This window comes from Saccopteryx leptura, chromosome 1 (assembly GCF_036850995.1).
Source record: "Saccopteryx leptura isolate mSacLep1 chromosome 1, mSacLep1_pri_phased_curated, whole genome shotgun sequence".
Lineage (NCBI taxonomy): Eukaryota > Metazoa > Chordata > Mammalia > Chiroptera > Emballonuridae > Saccopteryx > Saccopteryx leptura.
This window is the reverse complement of record NC_089503.1, coordinates 308596895-308614261: the sequence shown is the minus strand read 5'-3', so window position 1 is coordinate 308614261 and position 17367 is coordinate 308596895. Positions and strand designations below refer to the sequence as shown.

Below are 17367 nucleotides of genomic sequence, written 5' to 3'. Positions count from 1 at the left end.
CTGCCCGGGCCATGGCTGCGGGAGGGGAAGAGAGAGATAGAAAGGAAGGAGAGGGTGAACGGTGGAGAAGTAGATGGGCGCTTCTCCTGTGTGCCCTGGCCGGAATCGAACCTGGGACACCCACGCTCTGGGCCAATGCTCTACCACTGAGCCAACTGGCCAGGAACTACCTGAGGAATTTAAACTTTATTTTGTTTGCTTGCTGGCTGAAGGAATGAATCAAACCACTGATGTTTTTCTGAGCTGTTAAGTGACAAAGTCCAATTTTTTTTTTTTTTACATTGATGACATTTTTGCTTTAATGGGAGTTTAGATGCTCATGTGTGAGACTGCTAAGTGATTAGCAAACCAGTCCAGTGTTCAGCTGTTTAAGTGCAACTCTCCAGAGCTGGAAGATCTGAAAGCACCATTGGACTCAAAGGAGCTGATTTAGTGCAACACTGTATAGCAGTTTATTTCAGTTCAATAAACATTTAGAGCAGCTTTGTGTCATTTAATCAAGTGTTTGACTATTAAATAGTCTAAATTGACTAAATGTCATGTTAAGATGGAAAAAAAATCTATCACATCTTGCTCTTGAAAAGCAGATGTAATAATTCCTTCCCTTACTGAAACTGGTAGGTCCATAAAGAACAGTACTTTTATGACTTACCAGGGAATTAAGACCTGCATAATTAGGTCTGTAAAAATCTACTCTGTGCCTTAAGATAAATGGGAAATGGAGGTGGGGAGTAGCAAGGAAGATCCAAAAGGCCACTTGGGCCTTATTTGCTCTGTTACAGGTAAGTCTGCTTCTGAACACCAAGGTTGGTTTGTAGCTTCTAATGGTAGTGCTGTCTTGTTTATATTAATATTGAACTCAAGGTCGCGCTGGCTTGAGCAAGGGGTCACTCAGTCTGCTGTAGCCTCTTGGTCAAGGCACATGGGAGAAAGCAATCACTGAACAACTAAGATGCCACAATGAAGAATTGATGCTTCTTATCTCTCTCCTGTCTGTCCCTATTTGTCCCTCTTTCTGTCTCGCAAAATATAGGGACTCAGAAAAAGATAAATTATAGGCATACATATGAGCATTTATCTTCAACTTACCTATCAGTGCTTAACAGAAAAGTAATTCCTTTTTTACTCCATTTTAATACTTAAATATATATATAAATATATATATTTATATAATAGATATTTCTTTAAAAGATATAAAGCTCAATAAATAATATGGCAAATCCTTATCTACACAGTAGTAAATAGGTTTCATCTTATGGACTTCTGTATGCTGCTCTTGTCAGCTTGTTAAAATAGGAAAAACTGCTAGTGTCTGTTGTAACGAATGGTATAATTCATTCATTTACAAACCTTTTTTCCCCAGGCACAAATTCATTCTTGCTTTGAAAGATGTAGATTTTAAAGCTGAACTGATCCCAACATCCTCTGCAAATTCTAGATACAAAACATTTAAAACAATGTTGAAATGCTAGGTTTAACTCCAGCTGGCATAAAAATGTTGAGTCTTCAGCTAAACTAGACACCATCAGTCTTAAGATTGCCTGTCATATTTGCTATAAAGCATCTCAACAGATGGATTCCAGAATAGGTCACAGCGCTGTGAAAATAAAAGAAAATTCATTTTCTTCCTTACTTCAGAGGCAGTAATAGATCTGAATTCATCTAACTTGAATAAACTGTTTATAAACTCTGAGATCCATGTGTGAAACACACATCTTAATTTCTCTTACCTTTCCTCTCTCCCCCAGCTTCCTGTGGTATTCAAAATCTTGTGGTCGACACTGTCTGACTTATTTCCTTCATGATTCTAAAACTTCAACCACCTATTATTTTGTTTATTTGTCAGACTAAAAGTTGTTTTTGTTTTTTCATGGAGTATAATTGACAACATTGTATTAGTTTCAAATGTACAACATAATGATTCAATATTTGTATATACTGCAAAATGATCACAATAAGTCTAGTTAATTTTTTTTTCTTGTGATGAGGACTTTTAAGATCTACTCTTAGTAACTTTCAAATATGCAATACAATATTAACTACAGTCACCATGATGTATATTACATCCAGGACTTATTTTACAACTAGAAGTTTGTACCTTTTGACCCCCTTTCCCCATTTCTCCCATCACCCACCCCCACCTTGGGCAAACACCAAACTTCACTGCATCTATGAGCTTGGTATTTTGTTGTTTAAATTACACATATAAATGACATCATACGGTGTTTGTCTTTCATTTATTTCACTTAGCATAATGCCATCAAGGTCCAATTTGCATTTTTGTAAATGGACAAGATTTCATTCTTTTTTATGGCCAAATAGTATTCCATTGTGTATTCAACCACCTTTTCATTTTTTTTTTTTCAACCACCTTTTCTTTATTCCTTCTTTTATGGACATTTAGGTTGCTTCCATGTCCTAGTTATTGAAAAATGCTGTGGTAAACATGGGGATATCTTTTCAAATATGTTATTTTCACTAGATAAGTATCAGAAATGGAAATGCTGGATCAAATGGTAGTTCTACTTTTAATTTTTTGAGGAATTTTTATACTGTTTTCCATAATGGCAGTACTAATTTACATTCCCACTAACACACAAAGGTTCCTTTTTCTCCACATCCTTGCCAACACTTGTTTCTTGTCTTTTTTGATAATACCCTGACAAGCAGGAGGCGGTTTCGCATCGTGGTTTTGATTTGCATTCCCTGATAATAATGATGTTCGGCATCTTTTCACGTATCTGTTAACCATTTGTATGTCTTCTTTGGAAAAATGTCTATTCGGATTCTCCGCCCATTTTTTAATCATATAGTTGTTTGCTATTGAGTTGTATAAGTCATTTGTATATTTTGGGTATTAATCCTTTATCGGATAAATGATTTGTAAATACTTTCTCCCATGTAGTAGAAAGCCTTTTCATTTTGTTGAGTTCCTTTGTCAGGCAGAAGCTTTTTAGTCTGATGTAGTCCTACTTATTATATTTTTCCAAAGGAATCATCACCAAGACCGATGTCAAGGAGCTTAGTGACTATGTTTTCTTCTAGGACTTTATGGTTTCAGGTATTACACTCAAGTCCTTAGTCTATTTTGAATTAATTTTTGTGTATAGTAGTTTAATTTCATTCTTTTGCATGTGGCTGTGCAGTTTTCCCAACACCAGGTATTGAAAAGACTGTCCTTTCTCCATTGTATATTTCTGGCTCCTTTGTTGTAAATCAACTGACCATATGCATGAGCTTATTTCTAGACTCCTTATTCTGTTCTACTGATTTTTGTGTGTTTTTGTGCCAATAGCATACTGTTTTGATTACTAGAGCTTTGTAATATCATTTGAAATTAGGAAGCATGATGGCTCCAACTTTATTCTTTCTTAAGATTTCTTTGGCTATTCAGGGTCTTTTGTGGTTCTATGTAAATTTTAAAATTATTTGTCCTATTTCTGTGAAAAATGTCATTGGCAAACTCCAATTTTTGCTTTAGGAAGATTAAGTGGTGTGTAGATGGAATGAGAAGAATGGGAGACCTCTTAGAACAGTTCCAGTCAAAAGTATGAAGCGATGTTTACTGAGTTAATCCTACTATGAGCCCAGTATTCCACTAGATGCTCCCACACATACTCTCAATGATTATTTAATCTTGATAATAATCCTTTTAAGAAGGAAAAGTATAGAATTTCCACTTTATTTTTTTTGGTGAGAGGAGGGGAGATAGTGAGGCAGACTCCTACATGAGCTCGATCCACCCAGCAACCCCATCTGAGGCCAATGCTCCAGTACTGAGCTATTTTTAGTGCCATAGGCTGACTTGCTCAGAACAACCCAGCTATCCTCAGTGCCCGGAGCCTTGTTCAAACCAACTGAGTCACTGGCTCTGGGAGGGGAAGAGGGAGAGAAGGGGGATAAAGAGGAGGAGAGAAGCATATGGTCACTTCTGTGTGTCTTGACCGGGAATCGAACCTTGGATGTCCATACGCCAGGGCTGATGCTCTATCCACTGAGACACCAGCCAGGGCCCATTTTACTAATAAAAACAGATATAGAAAGGTTGAGTAACTTGCCCAAAAGTCCCACATCTAAAAGTGGTAGAATTAGGCTCCATTCCCAAATCTGCTTGTCTCATACACTCATGTCTTTTTAAAAACAAACACTATAACAAGTCAATACTATTCAAATGACAATTATTTTAACAAGAACAATGATGGAATGGAAAGGAAGGGAAGAGGGAGAAGAGATTTTGGCAGAGTCAAATGTATGTGGGCAACTGAAAACAGTATGGTGACAAGGGATTTAAAAAAAAAAAGAGTCAAACTCTTTAGCCCAGATCACAGAATATGGCTGTGGACTTAGCTTTGGAAAGAAAAATAGGAAATCAAGTTTCGGACTTACCATTTGAAATGACAGCAAAATATTCGCATAAGAGCAGAAAAGTTCACTTCCTCCAATGTGTGTAAAAATCATAGAGATCACCAGCAACACACCCCAAACTGGAAGTGTCACTTCCTCAGCCAAAGACACACACTGAGGGCTGGGGCTCTCTTCAGCGTGGCCGTTGTATAGTCTCAGGCTATCACTAAATTCTGAGTCTCAAAACATATCTGTTGACAGACTGATTCCTATTGTTGCCCTGGAAAACAACTACCCCACCCTATTAAGTCACAGTGTCATGCCTTAAGACCAGGACATCATCACCCTCACCACATAGCAGGGTATTAATTATTCTTGCAGTTTACCCACTGGAAAGAGCTCCTTTGACATAAAGCTAACAACTAGTCAAAGACGATGAATTTCCTCGTGTCAATCAACTTTTTAACAAGCCCACTTATGAGGGAGTGGAGGATTGGAGGAGGAGACTCAACCCTTATTTGCTCTGTTTCTAAAATACACCAGAATTTCTCTGCGGGAGGGTGTCAGGCACTGCACTCATTGTGACTGGGGACTCTGGTCCTTTTTATGCACCAGTTTTTTTTTGTAAAGCAGTGCTCTTACTTAAAAACAAGGATTTGTGTGTATAGTTCTTAGGTTTCATTTCTTTAACCCTGCCAATAAGTCTCGTTTCAGGGCTTGCTGCAGATGACCAACCACAAAGGAATGTCTGATGTCACAAGCCGAGAAGCCCTAGATCAGGGATCCCCAAACTTTTTACACAGGGGGCCAGTTCACTGTCCCTCAGACCGTTGGAGGGCCGGACTATAAAAAAAACTATGAACAAATCCCTATGCACACTGCACATACCTTATTTTAAACTAAAAAAAAACCAAAACGGGAACAAATACAGTATTTAAAATAAAGAACAAGTAAATTTAAATCAACAAACTGACCAATATTTCAATGGGAACTATGCTCCTCTCACTGACCACCAATGAAAGAGGTGCCCTTCCAGAAGTGTGGCAGGGGGCAGGATAAATGGCCTCAGGGGGCCGCATGTGGCCCGCAGGCCGTAGTTTGGGGACCCCTGCCCTAGATGATTGAAAACCCTACAGCCCTTCCTACTCCCCCTCCCCTAACCTTTAAAAACCACGGTCCCAGGCTGTGCCTGGCGCAGGACTCCTCCTTAGGAGTCAGCCCGGCAGGGTTCCTTTCTTCCTTTCAATAAAGCCTGTTACTCTGGTCTTTTGGGACTCCGATGGATTCTAACAATAGTAAGGCCTGGGAGTAGGGGAAATATGGATATCATTGAGGGAATCTCTAATGCACCTCTTAGCACCTTTTGAATAAGGGAGTTTTGAGGTCCACCTAATTATCAAATTCGATTCAATATCACAGGCAGCTCCCTTGAGCGTTAGCAGTTGAGGAAGTCTGCTAGTGCAGAGCCCAACCCCCAGGAGGACTTGGGCATTTCCGGAGGCCGGGTTTTTCTCTAAGTGGGTTACCAGGTTAGTCAGAGCCACGATTCCGAGCCTCACTTGGCTAGTGCCTGCCCCTTCACGGGGAAAAGAGAAGGTAACCTAGGAGTTCAGTTTCCGCGGAGGCGGCGGCCCGTGCTCGGGGCAGGGGCACAGAGACCGTGCGGACACGGGAGGGGGTGGGGGGCCGGGCGGGGCGGGGCCAGGCGAACCAGAAAGAGGCCCGGAGCAGGGCCAGGCGCGGGGCGTAGGGTGAGGCTCTTCTGATCGCTGGTAATTAATCGCGAGCGGAAATTATTGGGAAGGCGGATCCAGAAGACGAGGGCAGCAAGTGGGGCTGGCCTAAGAGATTAGGGTGACTCAATATAACTCTCCCACCCATTGAAAAAAAACTTGGTTTCAGTCTTTAAACATCGATTTGCGGGCTCTTGTGTGTTGTGGATAGACACCCTTCGTCTACGGTGAGTATTTCATGTAGCGGGTCCTGGTCTCTCGTGGTATTCTGAGTTGGTTTATGGTATCCTGTGCAGTTTTTATAAATCGTTAAAAAGAATTTTTTTTTAATTTATTGATTTAAGAGAGAGAGAGAAAGATAAACATTAACTCATAGTTGCATCACTTTAGTAGTTCATTAATCTCTTCTATGTACCTTGAGCTGGCAAGGCTGGGGTGTTGAAGGGCTACCTCAGCGTTCCAGGTCCGCGCTCCATCCACTGCGCCACCACAGGCCAGACTCTTGTGCAGTTCTTAATTTTTAAGAGGTCAAACCAATTCTCTTTATGGCTTCTGGGATTTGTGTCTTGATTACCAGTGTTTCCACAAGTCAACATTGGTTTTAACATTTCTTCCCTCATGTTTATAGTTTTTTCTTCTGGTGTGCATTTAGATTGCTTTGGGATTGATTTATTGATTGATTTTGTAGAAGCTTTTTGTTTCTTCTTTCTCTCCCTCTCCTCTTTTTTGTCGTTATCTTTGTCATTCTCCTGATGCAGGACATATGTAGTGGGTCCCTACAGCTGTCACAAAGAAGCACAACATTGTCCCTGGGCAGTTGGCTCAGTGGATAGAGTGTGGGCCTAGCGTAGGGAAGTCCTGGGTTCAATCCGTTCTTAGGGCACACATGAGAAAAGACCATCTGCTTTTCTTCCCTTCTCTTTCCCCCTTCTCTCTTTCTCTTCCCCTCTCACAGCCAGTGGCTCGATTGGGTGACTGGGCTGCTGAGGATAGCTCAGTTTGTGCCAGCGAATCAGCCTCAGGCGCTAACTATAAGCTCCCAGAGTGTTTTAATATAAATTCCTAACTGGGCAGGTCATGGTTGGTGACCACACCACAGTTATATAACATTTTGTTTGTTGTTTTAAAGAAAGAAAGGAAGGAAGAGGAGCAGAAAGCATCAACTTATACTACAATAGTTGCTTCTCTTATGTGCCTTGACCGGGCAGGCCCAGGGTTTTGAACTGGGGACTTCATCATTCCAGATAAATGCTCTACTGTGCCAGCACAGGTCAGACCCCAGGCATATAACATTTTAGTAAAAGACATATCTTTCTCTTAGGAAGCACTGTCCATTGTTTCTGTGCGTCTAGCTTAACACAGCTTTGAAATAACCACCCTCAAGAGAGCACAGTTTTGTTAACTCTCCTGTAATCCAGTCCTCACCTGGCTTTCTCCCACCTTTATGTATTCTTCCTTATATCTCCTCCTTAACTTCAAATTCATAAAAGAAACTAAGAAACAGTTATTCTGCAGAGCATTTAAAACTTTCTAAAAATTCTCTAAAAATCACCATTAAAAAGAAGGGAATTCCCACCCATGCTCCAATGTGCTCGAACCTTGAGGACATTATTCTAAGTGAGATGAGCCAGTCACAAAAAGACAAATACCGCATGAGTCCACCTATGTGAGGTACTTACAGTAGTCAAATCCATAGAGACAGGATATAGAAAGGCAGCGCGTCCAGGGGCTGGGCGGAGGGAGGGGCGTTATTGTTTAGTAGCGACAGAGTTTTGTTTTGCAAGAGAAAATGTTTTCTGTAGATTGGTTGTACAACAATGTAAATATACTTAACACTACTGAACTAACTGTACAGTTAAAAATGGTTAAGATGGTCAATTTTATGTACTTTTTTTTTTTTTTACCGTAATAAAAAATGTTTAAAAAAAGAATGATCTTTATCGAAACAGAGGCTTGGACTTAGGGTGCAAAACATTGTTTTGGAATGTGAAGAGCCCATTTACAAATAAACATATACACATTATTAAACATTTTTGTATATTAAAGAGAGTAGAGCATAGTCCTTAGGCACATGGGATCTGGATCAGAAAGGCTTGGATTCAAGTCCAGGTTTTAACACTGTTGTGAAAACTTGGGCTCACCTGAGTTTAGGTGCAAATCTAGACGTTGGGAGCCACAATGATGCCCACCACACGAAACGTGTGCGAGTATATGATGAAGGAACACTGAGCAGCCCTGACATTGATGCATGACCAACGTCAGCTTTATGGGTTTGTAAGCACAAGTGTTCCCAACCTCAGGTAATTTCCAAAACGTTTTTTCATCTTCTTTTCTGTGTTTGGTTTTATCACTTCTGGTTTTATTACTTCTCAGATGTTAGTCTCCTTGTCTGATGGTTTTCTCCTTGTGCCCCAACGGGACACTGGGGCTGTCACTTGGCCTGGAGTGAGCCGGAGTGAGGTGAGTACCTTCTCTTACATAGCAGCTAGCAGAGTCCAGAAGACAGAGGAACACATCAGGTTAAGTCCATTTTGGTGTTTGTGGCCACCCCAGATGGAACCACGAGAGACCTGGGCCCTCGCCCTGGGCCCTGTTGTCACAGCTGGCTCACATTCGACCCCACAATTTATTTTCTCTCCCCCAAGGGTGAAGCAACACCTCCTTCCAGCCGGGCACAGACTGGTGAGCTGAAGGGAAATTGCTGAGAGCCCTCTGCTGACACCATGACCTCAGGTAGTGAGCTTCCTCTTCTCTGGCTGGTTCCTCCTTAACACCGGAAATTGAGGGTAGCACCTCTAGGCTGATTTAACTACACAGGAATCAAGAACCTTGAAGGGGATTAGTGAGTGTCCTTGAGCCCCCAAGAGGGGAGAAGGAGAGTCCCTCAACCTGGAGTCTGTCAGGGGGAACATGTCCCTGGTCCTTAACTCGGGATGCTCACTACCTCCCTTCCCCTGCCATCATCTAATGACTCAGAAGAGGCCAGGACAGCCCACGGGAAGGTGGAAGTCTCTTATCCCCTCTACCTGGGCCTGCTGTTCCAGGTGGAAGCCTTCTCCCTCTGTAGCACCCCCACCCTGCACGGCTGTGTTCGTGCCAGACGTAACCTCCCAATTATAAGCACCTGCTTACCAGGTGTGACTGTCTCAGGTAGAAAGTGCTTCTATTGATCTCAAAGACCCCTACAGAGGCCGGCTTTGTTATTTCCCCAACCCACCGCCACCCTGTCAAAAAATACATGGGTATTTTTTTATTTCTTTTTAAAAATTATTTTTATTTTTAATTGATTTTAGAGAGCTAGAGAAAAGGAGTGAGAGAGAGAGAAACATGGATTTGTTGTTCCAATTACTCATACATTCATTGGTTGATTCTTGTATGTGCCCTGATGGGATTGAACCCATGACCTTGGCATACTGGGATGATGCTACATTCCACTGTGCTACCCGGCAAGGACAATAAATACACAGGCTTGTGCTCTGGATTCCCTCCATAGGTACTGGTTCCTTTCTCCTTTAGTGAATGAAGCAAGTAAAAGAAAAAACAATCCTCCACACACCCAACTCAGTGCATTGCCTTGGCAACCAAACCAGCCTCCCAGAGAGGAAGATACTAAATACTTGCTCACATGGCAGGATAAGGGAGGGGAGGACAGATCAGAAGACAGGAGCTCTGGAGCAAGCTTGGGGGTCCCTGAGGGAGGGCTGGAGCTGGTGGACCAGCATGAGGTCAGAGGTGCCAATGGGAGCTGTGTCCTCTGAGACCAGCCTGGGGGAGAGGTGACTGCTTGATCACAGGATTAGAGCTGAGGGTCCAGCTCCCCACCCGCCAAAGACACCCCCTCCACAGCCCGTCTTGGGGTTCTGTAAGTAGCAGGAGGAATTCTGTTTGCATGGCACTTTACACAAGCAATGGTGTGTAGTCTGAAACTTCATATTGCCCCCATGCCCCATAGGTATACTGTAGGGTAGAATGCAGGAATCATATGAATTTTGAAACACAACATGATATAAAGAATGTCTGACGGTGGGCCGTGGAGTCAGCCTCTAAGCTCCTGCTTGCTGGTTTTGGGCTGCCACTTATCCCATCTGCAGTTGGCTTCCTTTTTTGTGCAGTAAGAATAATGTCTCATGCCCTGGCCGGTTGGCTCAGTGGTAGAGTGTCGGCCTGGCATGCGGGAATCCCGGGTTTGATTCCCGGCCAGGGCACACAGGAGAAGTGCCCATCTGCTTCTCCACCCCTCCCCCTCTCCTTCCTCTCTGTCTCTCTCTTCCCCTCCCGCAGCCAAGGCTCCATTGGAGCAGGGTTGGTCCGGGCGCTGAGGATGGCTCTGTGGCCTCTGCCTCAGGCGCTAGAATGGCTCTGGATGCAACAGAGCGACGCCCCAGATGGGCAGAGCATTGCCCTCTGGTGGTCATGCCGGATGGATCCCGGTCGGGCGCATGCGGGAGTCTGTCTGACTGCCTCCCCGTTTCCAGCTTCGGAAAAATGAAAAAAAAAAAAAAAAAAGAATACTGTCTCACCTGACCAGGCAGTGGCGCAGTGGATAGAGCCTCGGACTGGGATGTGGAGTCCCCAGGTTCGAAACCCCGAGGTTGACAGCTTGAGCGCGGGCTCATCTAGTTTGAGCAAGGCTCACCAGCTTGGATCCAAAGTTGCTGGCTCGAGCAAGGGGTTACTCGGTCTGCTGTAGTCCCCCCGGTCAAGGCACATATGAGAAAGCAATCAGTGAACAACTAAGGTGCTGCAGTGAGGAACTGTGCTTCTCATCTCTCTCCCTTCCTGTCTGTCTGTCCCTATCTGTTCCTCTCTCTGTCACAAAAAGAAAAAAAAAAGAATAACGTCTCGTGTGTAGATAGCAGGTAACACATTTTACGTCATGTGCCTGCACACAAAAAATACATAGCAGTCCCCAGCCTCTTATCCGCAATTCCATAATCTGCAACTCTCTGAGAGTCACACATTGTCGGCGATGTATGTGAGCAGTCGCCTTGCTCTGTACTGACTTGAGATTCCTTATAGTCATCACATAATCTATCCCATGTAAGGTGAATAGTCATTTGTTTTCACTGTCAAAACATGAATGCATTTGTGTACAGGGCACTGCCTACCCTTGCTGGAGGTGGTAAATAATATAACATGTGCCCTGGACTCTCTTTCCTAATGACTAAAAATTCTAAATTTCTAAACACATCTAAATCCCAGGAATGAGAGTTAATTCTGGAGGCTAGAAGTCCCAGATCAAGGGTTGGTTGCTGGCAGGGTTGGTTTCTGGTGAGACCTCTCTTTGTGGTTATACATGGCTGCCTTCTTGCTCTGTCCTCACAAAGCTTTTCTCTGTGCATGGGGGACGGGGAGGGAGAGAGAGATCTCTGGTGTCTCTCCCTCTTCTCGTGAGGACAATAGTCACATTGGTTATGGACCCCACACTTATGACCTCATTTAACCTTGACTATCCCTTAAAGGTAATTTCAAAATATAGTGACATTGGGTGGTCAGGGCTTCAAAAGATGAATTTTGGGGGACACGGTTCAGTTCATAACACCAGGTGACTCCATCAAAAGTACCCCAGGTGACAGGACGGTGAACATTTATCCACCTTATTTACACTTACTACCATAATACATTTTACCATGATTTCTTCTAACCTTATTCTTTTTACTTTCCATCTAGAGACTTTCTGTCAAGACTGTCTTGATGCCGTTGAGTTTCTACTGGACCCAACGAAAGTAGAGAACCTGGAACACCTGCTGAGTGATGAAGCCTGGGAGAGATTTGTGGGTGCCACCAGTCTGTCCAGGTAACCTCCAGGGGATGCCTGTGTGGTCACTCAGCTCTCCTCCCGATCTAGTGCCTCTGCCAGGCACACGTCCTCCAGGCAGTACCCTGTGGTTGGGGTTGAATATGTTCCTTCGCACAGCCTGTGAGGAACGTCTCCTTCGTCTCAGTGGTCGGCCGTGAGTGGCTCAGGTTGAGAAGAGATGAAACCGGCAGCAGGAAGGTTACATGCACATAGACAGGTTACTTGTCCTCTCTCTGTCTTTCTCATCTGTTCAGTCTTCTTGTGAGGAAACTAGGATAGTGCATGTAAACTAAAAGCCTGGTGACTGACACATAGTAGGTGCTCAATTAGCGTTAACTTTAATTTGTTGGGAAATGTCAGGGGTCAAGAGTCTTCTTCCTAGAGATGAGCATTAAGCAGGACTTCCTCTGCAACAAGCCAGAGAAATCTTGGCACCGTTTGTGGCGCTGGAGATTTTGGCCAGAGCACCTTTTCTCCCTAAATCAGGAATCATAGAAACAGTGCGGGGTCCTGCTGGCTCAGAAAGCTGGAGTGCAGCTGGACCGAGCTGGGCTGAATCCCCAGTCTCTCTCTCTGCTCGGCTCTGGGCTTATGTCTTAGAGTCTCTGATTTGTCACCTGTCTCCTCAGTGGGAATCACAGGTCAATCTGATAGTATTGTGGTGAAAGCCTTAGCGTGAACTGCGGGGTCAGGTTGAGTAGGTGAGTGCAGTCACCCTATCCAGAAGCCCAGAAGGCTGGGACTAGTCAGAGCTGGGGGTCAGATTGGAGTGAGGGTGGGCCCAGGTTGGAGGACTAGTAGGAAGGCTGGGCAGCGGGGCCGGACTAGAGTGAGGCAGCTGAGGCACGTAGGGCACAAAACCAAAGAGGCCGGGCCGAGTGGAGGTCCGTGCGTGGGCGAGGGGCGTTTCCTCCCGCCCTGATTGGATCCCTCCACTGCTGGGTAGAGGGCTGTGGGTGATTATGTCCCCCGCCCCTGCCTCGCCTTGGGGGGCCTGACTGCCTTTTGGGACCCTCTTCTATTCTACATAGAGTGAGCCCCGTCAGTGGGAAGGCAGTGTGCCATCGTGCCGGCTTCCAACATCAGCGTGGGTGGCAGCCAATTTTGTGTAATTTGAGGGATCCTGAGTGGCATTACAGATCCCACCAGAGAGGAATGTGCTTCCTGCACCAGCTCATCCAACTGCAGGTCTCAGGCTTAGCCACTCATATGCATCGTTTAAGTCTCATGTGTCTTGAAGAGAGCCTGTAAGTTGGACATGGCCTTGGTGTGCACACACGTGAAGCTATAACCTGCTAAGGTGTGAGTTAGGCTGGTGACACCTGAGAAGTCGGGGGTACTGGGTGGTGGGCTGGAGAGTCCGAGGGGCACCAAGGTTAGTAGCAGATCCCCTGCTTCCCTGTTCTCTGGGGCGGTGGCTGACCCAGTGACCTTTAGCTGGGAAGGTCAGAGGGCATCAGGCTTGACAGAGAGCAGACCCAGGCAAAATGATCACTAAGTAGCCTTCTGGCTCTTAGTTTGTGGTTGTTTAATTCTGAGTTCTCAGCCAAAATGCAAAGTCTTAGGACCTAATCCCCAAGCCAGCCCTTACTTTTGACACTGATAACATATTTGGGCAGTTCCCTAAACCACCCTCATGTTCAGTAGTTTCATAAAACAGTGGTTTTCAACCGTTTTATACTTGGGGACTGGTGAAAACATGACAATTATTTCACGGACAGCTAGGTAGAAATCACCCTGTATGTGAAATTTGAGATCTCTGGGTCTGTAATCTTCATACAACATCAGGGCGGTTCACTCTTTCGTGGACCAGAATGAAATTTCTGGTGGACCTTTCCACAGACCAGCGGTTGTAAAACACTGTCCCAAAAGGACTGACAGCACTCCCTGAAAACTGTCAACGACCACAGTTAGAGCTGGTTACAAGGAAGTATCAGTTCACAGTCGGCCAAAGGGAGAGATGTATGGGGCGGAGCCTGGGAGGGTTTTAAATGTGAAGCTTCCATGGTCCTCAGGATGCATCACTGTCTTCTATTCAGTATGTTACCATGCACATGGAGCATGGCCAGTCAAGGAAGCTCGCCATGTTGAAGAGTTGGCCTGGCACTTGTTAAATGGTAAGGCAGATCTTATCCAAGACCATTGTGATCCATGTGAAGACTCTAAAAATAGAGTAGAGAGATTGGGCTCAACTCAATCTGGCAAACACAGCCTGGCATTTGTAGCCAACCAGCAGGGGAGGGGGTAAGTTGATGGAAAATTACTAAGAGGAGGTGTCATGGTAGGGGGATTTTTGCTAAAGGCAGCTCATGGAGCCTGACCAGGCAGTGGCACAGTGGATAGAGCATCGGACTAGGACACAGAGGACCCAGGTTCAAAACCCCAAAGTCGCTGGCTTGAGCATGGGATCATAGGCATGACCCCATTGTTACTGGCTTGAGCCCAGGTCGCCTGCTTGAACAATGGGTCACTCTCTCTGCTGTAGCCCCCCTGGTCAAGGCCCATATGAGAAAGCAATCAATGAACAACTAAGATGCTGCAACAAAGAATTGATGCTTCTCATTTCTCTCCCTTCCTGTCTGTCTTCCCCATCAGTCTCTCTCTGTCTCTGTCACAAAAAAGAAGAAGAAGAAGAAGATCAGGGCTTATGTGTCAAAGTTGGGGAGTGAGGAATTTGATCAGATATCAAAGGAAATCAGACATCAGAAGTGGGGGGAATCTCACTAAACTGTTGTAGCAGGATTCTTGCTAAGATTGGAAAACATAGGCTGTCAGGGGTAGAGCATGGAAGGTCAAGGCCTAATGGAGAAGAGGCTCGGAGAGCCTAGTGTAAACCTGGCAGTCTTTTTCTACCCAAGCCTCAGTGTGCAGAGTCTTTTGGGGCCGGTCACATGCTGCCCACGTGGCTGACTGTAGTCCCAGCCCCTCCTGGAGGTCTAACTAATGCCTTTAGTTTCTAGTTCCTTCATAGGCTAGATCTGGTAACACCTGATCCAAAGCCTCCATGACATGTCACCTTGTCAGACTGTCCAGTGTCCATATGCCAGGCAAAAATGACACTCCCATCAGCCAGGACTTTCTAGGGACCTAGAGATCACTTCCCAGTAGCCAAGGGCAAAGGGCAGAGCTCTGTGGGTCAGGATAAGTCTTCACCATACTCTGAGGTTTTCTGAATGAAGGCTCCTCTGCCCCAGCCCACTTCTCTGTGTTCATGCTCGTAATGCCCACCCTACAGACACTGTGGTGGTGGTGTTGACCTGCCATTGAATGAGAAGTTGTCTTTTTCAAATACTTAAGAGGACTTTTTCTCATTTAGTACCTGATTGAATAAATACTATGGAGTATCTACAAGGTACAAAATATGTAAGAAAAATTTTTTGCATTTGTAAAATTTTTTTCTATTTGATTTATTGTCAGAGCTATTACTATTATGCAAGATGGAACCGATTTTACAGGTAAGCAAACTACCTTTCTTAATCACTTGACCTTCCTTATTACAGGATGAAGGCAGATGCACTATATAATGACTTAAACCAGCTGAAAAATCTCATGGCCACAGAGGACAAAGACATGCTCTCAAAGGACCAGCTGCATAGGGAGCAGTTTCTGAGTGAGTTTCCTCAGCTAAAACAGAAGCTTGAAGAGAACATAGGAAAGCTCCATGCACTGGCTGACAAGGTTGACAAGGTACACAAGGACTGCACCATCTCCAAAGTGGTGGCCAATTCCACCGGCGCTGTGTCTGGCATTCTGACCATCCTGGGCGTCTCTCTGGCACCCGTGACAGCAGGGGCCAGTCTGGTGCTTGTGGCAACTGGAATTGGACTGGGGACAGCTGCTGCTGTGACCAGTGTGTCCACCAGCATCGTGGACTACTCAAACAACAAGTCAGCAAAAGCAAAAGCCAGTCAGCTGGTGTCAAGTGACATCGACAACAGGGAGGTGGTCATGGAAGTTCTACGCCACAGCACGCCGCAAATTGTTTCCTTAGCCAAGAAGTGCTTCCAGTCCCTGCTGGACATTGTCAGTAACGTCCGTGCCTTCAAGCTGGTCAATTCCAGCTCTGTCCTTGCGGCTGAGGCCAAGCTCTTCGCAACCCCTGGGATAGTCTCGGCCCAACGCAGCAAGCAGCTACAGAAAACCTTTGGAGGCACTGCTCTGGCAATGACCAAAGGAGCCAAAATCTCAGGTCTAACCACTGCAGCTGTCTTCCTTCTGATAGATGTGATCAGCCTTGTGAAGGAGTCAATACACTTGCACGAGGGGTCAAAGGCACAGGTGGCTGCAGAGTTGCGGCAGCAGGCCCAGGAGCTGGGAGGCAGGTTGGAGACACTCACCTATATTCATTCACAGGTGTCTGCAGAAGTGCCAGACTCCGTGATCCCCAGCCAGGACAGGGAGCAGGGGCATGTGTGGGAGACTGCAAGCTGACAGGGTCCTTGCAGTTTAGAGTTTTGGGGGACAGAGGTGTGAGAGACTGACAGTAAGCTGACAGGGTCCTTGCTGCCCATCCCCCCACCTCACTTGCTTAAGCTGCTAAAGGCTAAGCTCTTCCCCACAACCTGATTGGTTGATTAAGTTGGTAAGGGCTGTTTACACACCCTTCCTCACACCTCCCTGGTAGTTGTGATGTTGATGGTTTCTACCCGTCCCATCCCCCATGTCCCTCTCGAAGAGACTGGAGGCAGTTTTCTTTTTACCCTTTGTTTTGTGAAGTTAAGATGTTATGCATGGGCCTGACCTGTGGTGGTGCAGTGGATAAAGCGGTGACCTGGAACGCTGAGGTCGCCGGTTCGAAACCCTAGGCTTGCCTGGTCAAGGCATATATGGGAGTTGGTGCTTCCTGCTCTTCCCCACTTTCTCTCTCTCTCACTCTCTCTCCTCTCTAAAATGAATAAATAAGTAAATAAATAAAATGGGGGGAAAAAAGATGTTATGCATGGTGGGGGTTTTCTGCACTTGGGAGAATTCTTGGTTTGCCTCAGAAATGTGACTTTGTATCTGAGCTCTCTTTGTTTTTGCAAATGACTTTGCTCTACATTATAAAAATAAAGCTTTTGGGAGCACAGGCTCTTTTGGTATAGGCCATCAGCCATGAGAAGACCTCCCAATCTCATCCTTTTTCTTTCTGTGTTTATTTTCGAATGCTCCGCCATTCCCACTGGAGACCCGCAAAGTGATGAGTCGTGCTGGCTCACGACAGGCACATGTGAGACAAAAGTGTGGCGGTATGTTGTCAGAGGGGGAAAAGAGGGCGAGGTAACATTTACGGAACTGGGTAGTAAGGAGTTTGGTATTTCTATAGCTGAGCCCAGCAAGGGGTCGGGGGTGCGGTTAATGCCTAATGCAGATGGGAGGTGGGTCAGAGAGAAGGATGGAATGTGGAGCCTGAACCAAGGAAAGAGAGGGGACAAGGGAGTGAGGAGATGAGGAGAAACTTTATTTTGGACCAAAAAAGGCATTGGGGTCATGAATAAAGAGAGAGAGAGA

The 17367-nt window shown here is 45.2% G+C and overlaps 1 protein-coding gene across 2 annotated transcripts; it reads left to right on the top strand.

Moving 5' to 3' along the window:
- The first annotated feature begins 5835 nt into the window (after positions 1-5835).
- On the top strand, positions 5836-16993 carry LOC136387181 (apolipoprotein L3-like). Of its 2 annotated transcripts, XM_066358256.1 has the most exons (5): positions 5836-5940; positions 6247-6304; positions 8723-8810; positions 11748-11874; positions 15378-16993. In XM_066358256.1, exons 3-5 carry the CDS (start codon positions 8801-8803, stop codon positions 16306-16308), a joined length of 1068 nt encoding a protein of 355 aa, XP_066214353.1. In that variant the 5' UTR covers positions 5836-5940; positions 6247-6304; positions 8723-8800; the 3' UTR covers positions 16309-16993. The 2 variants fall into 2 exon arrangements, with proteins under 2 accessions (XP_066214353.1, XP_066214352.1); XM_066358255.1 differs by lacking the exons at positions 5836-5940; positions 6247-6304 and adding an exon at positions 8497-8537.
- The last annotated feature ends 374 nt before the right edge of the window (positions 16994-17367 follow it).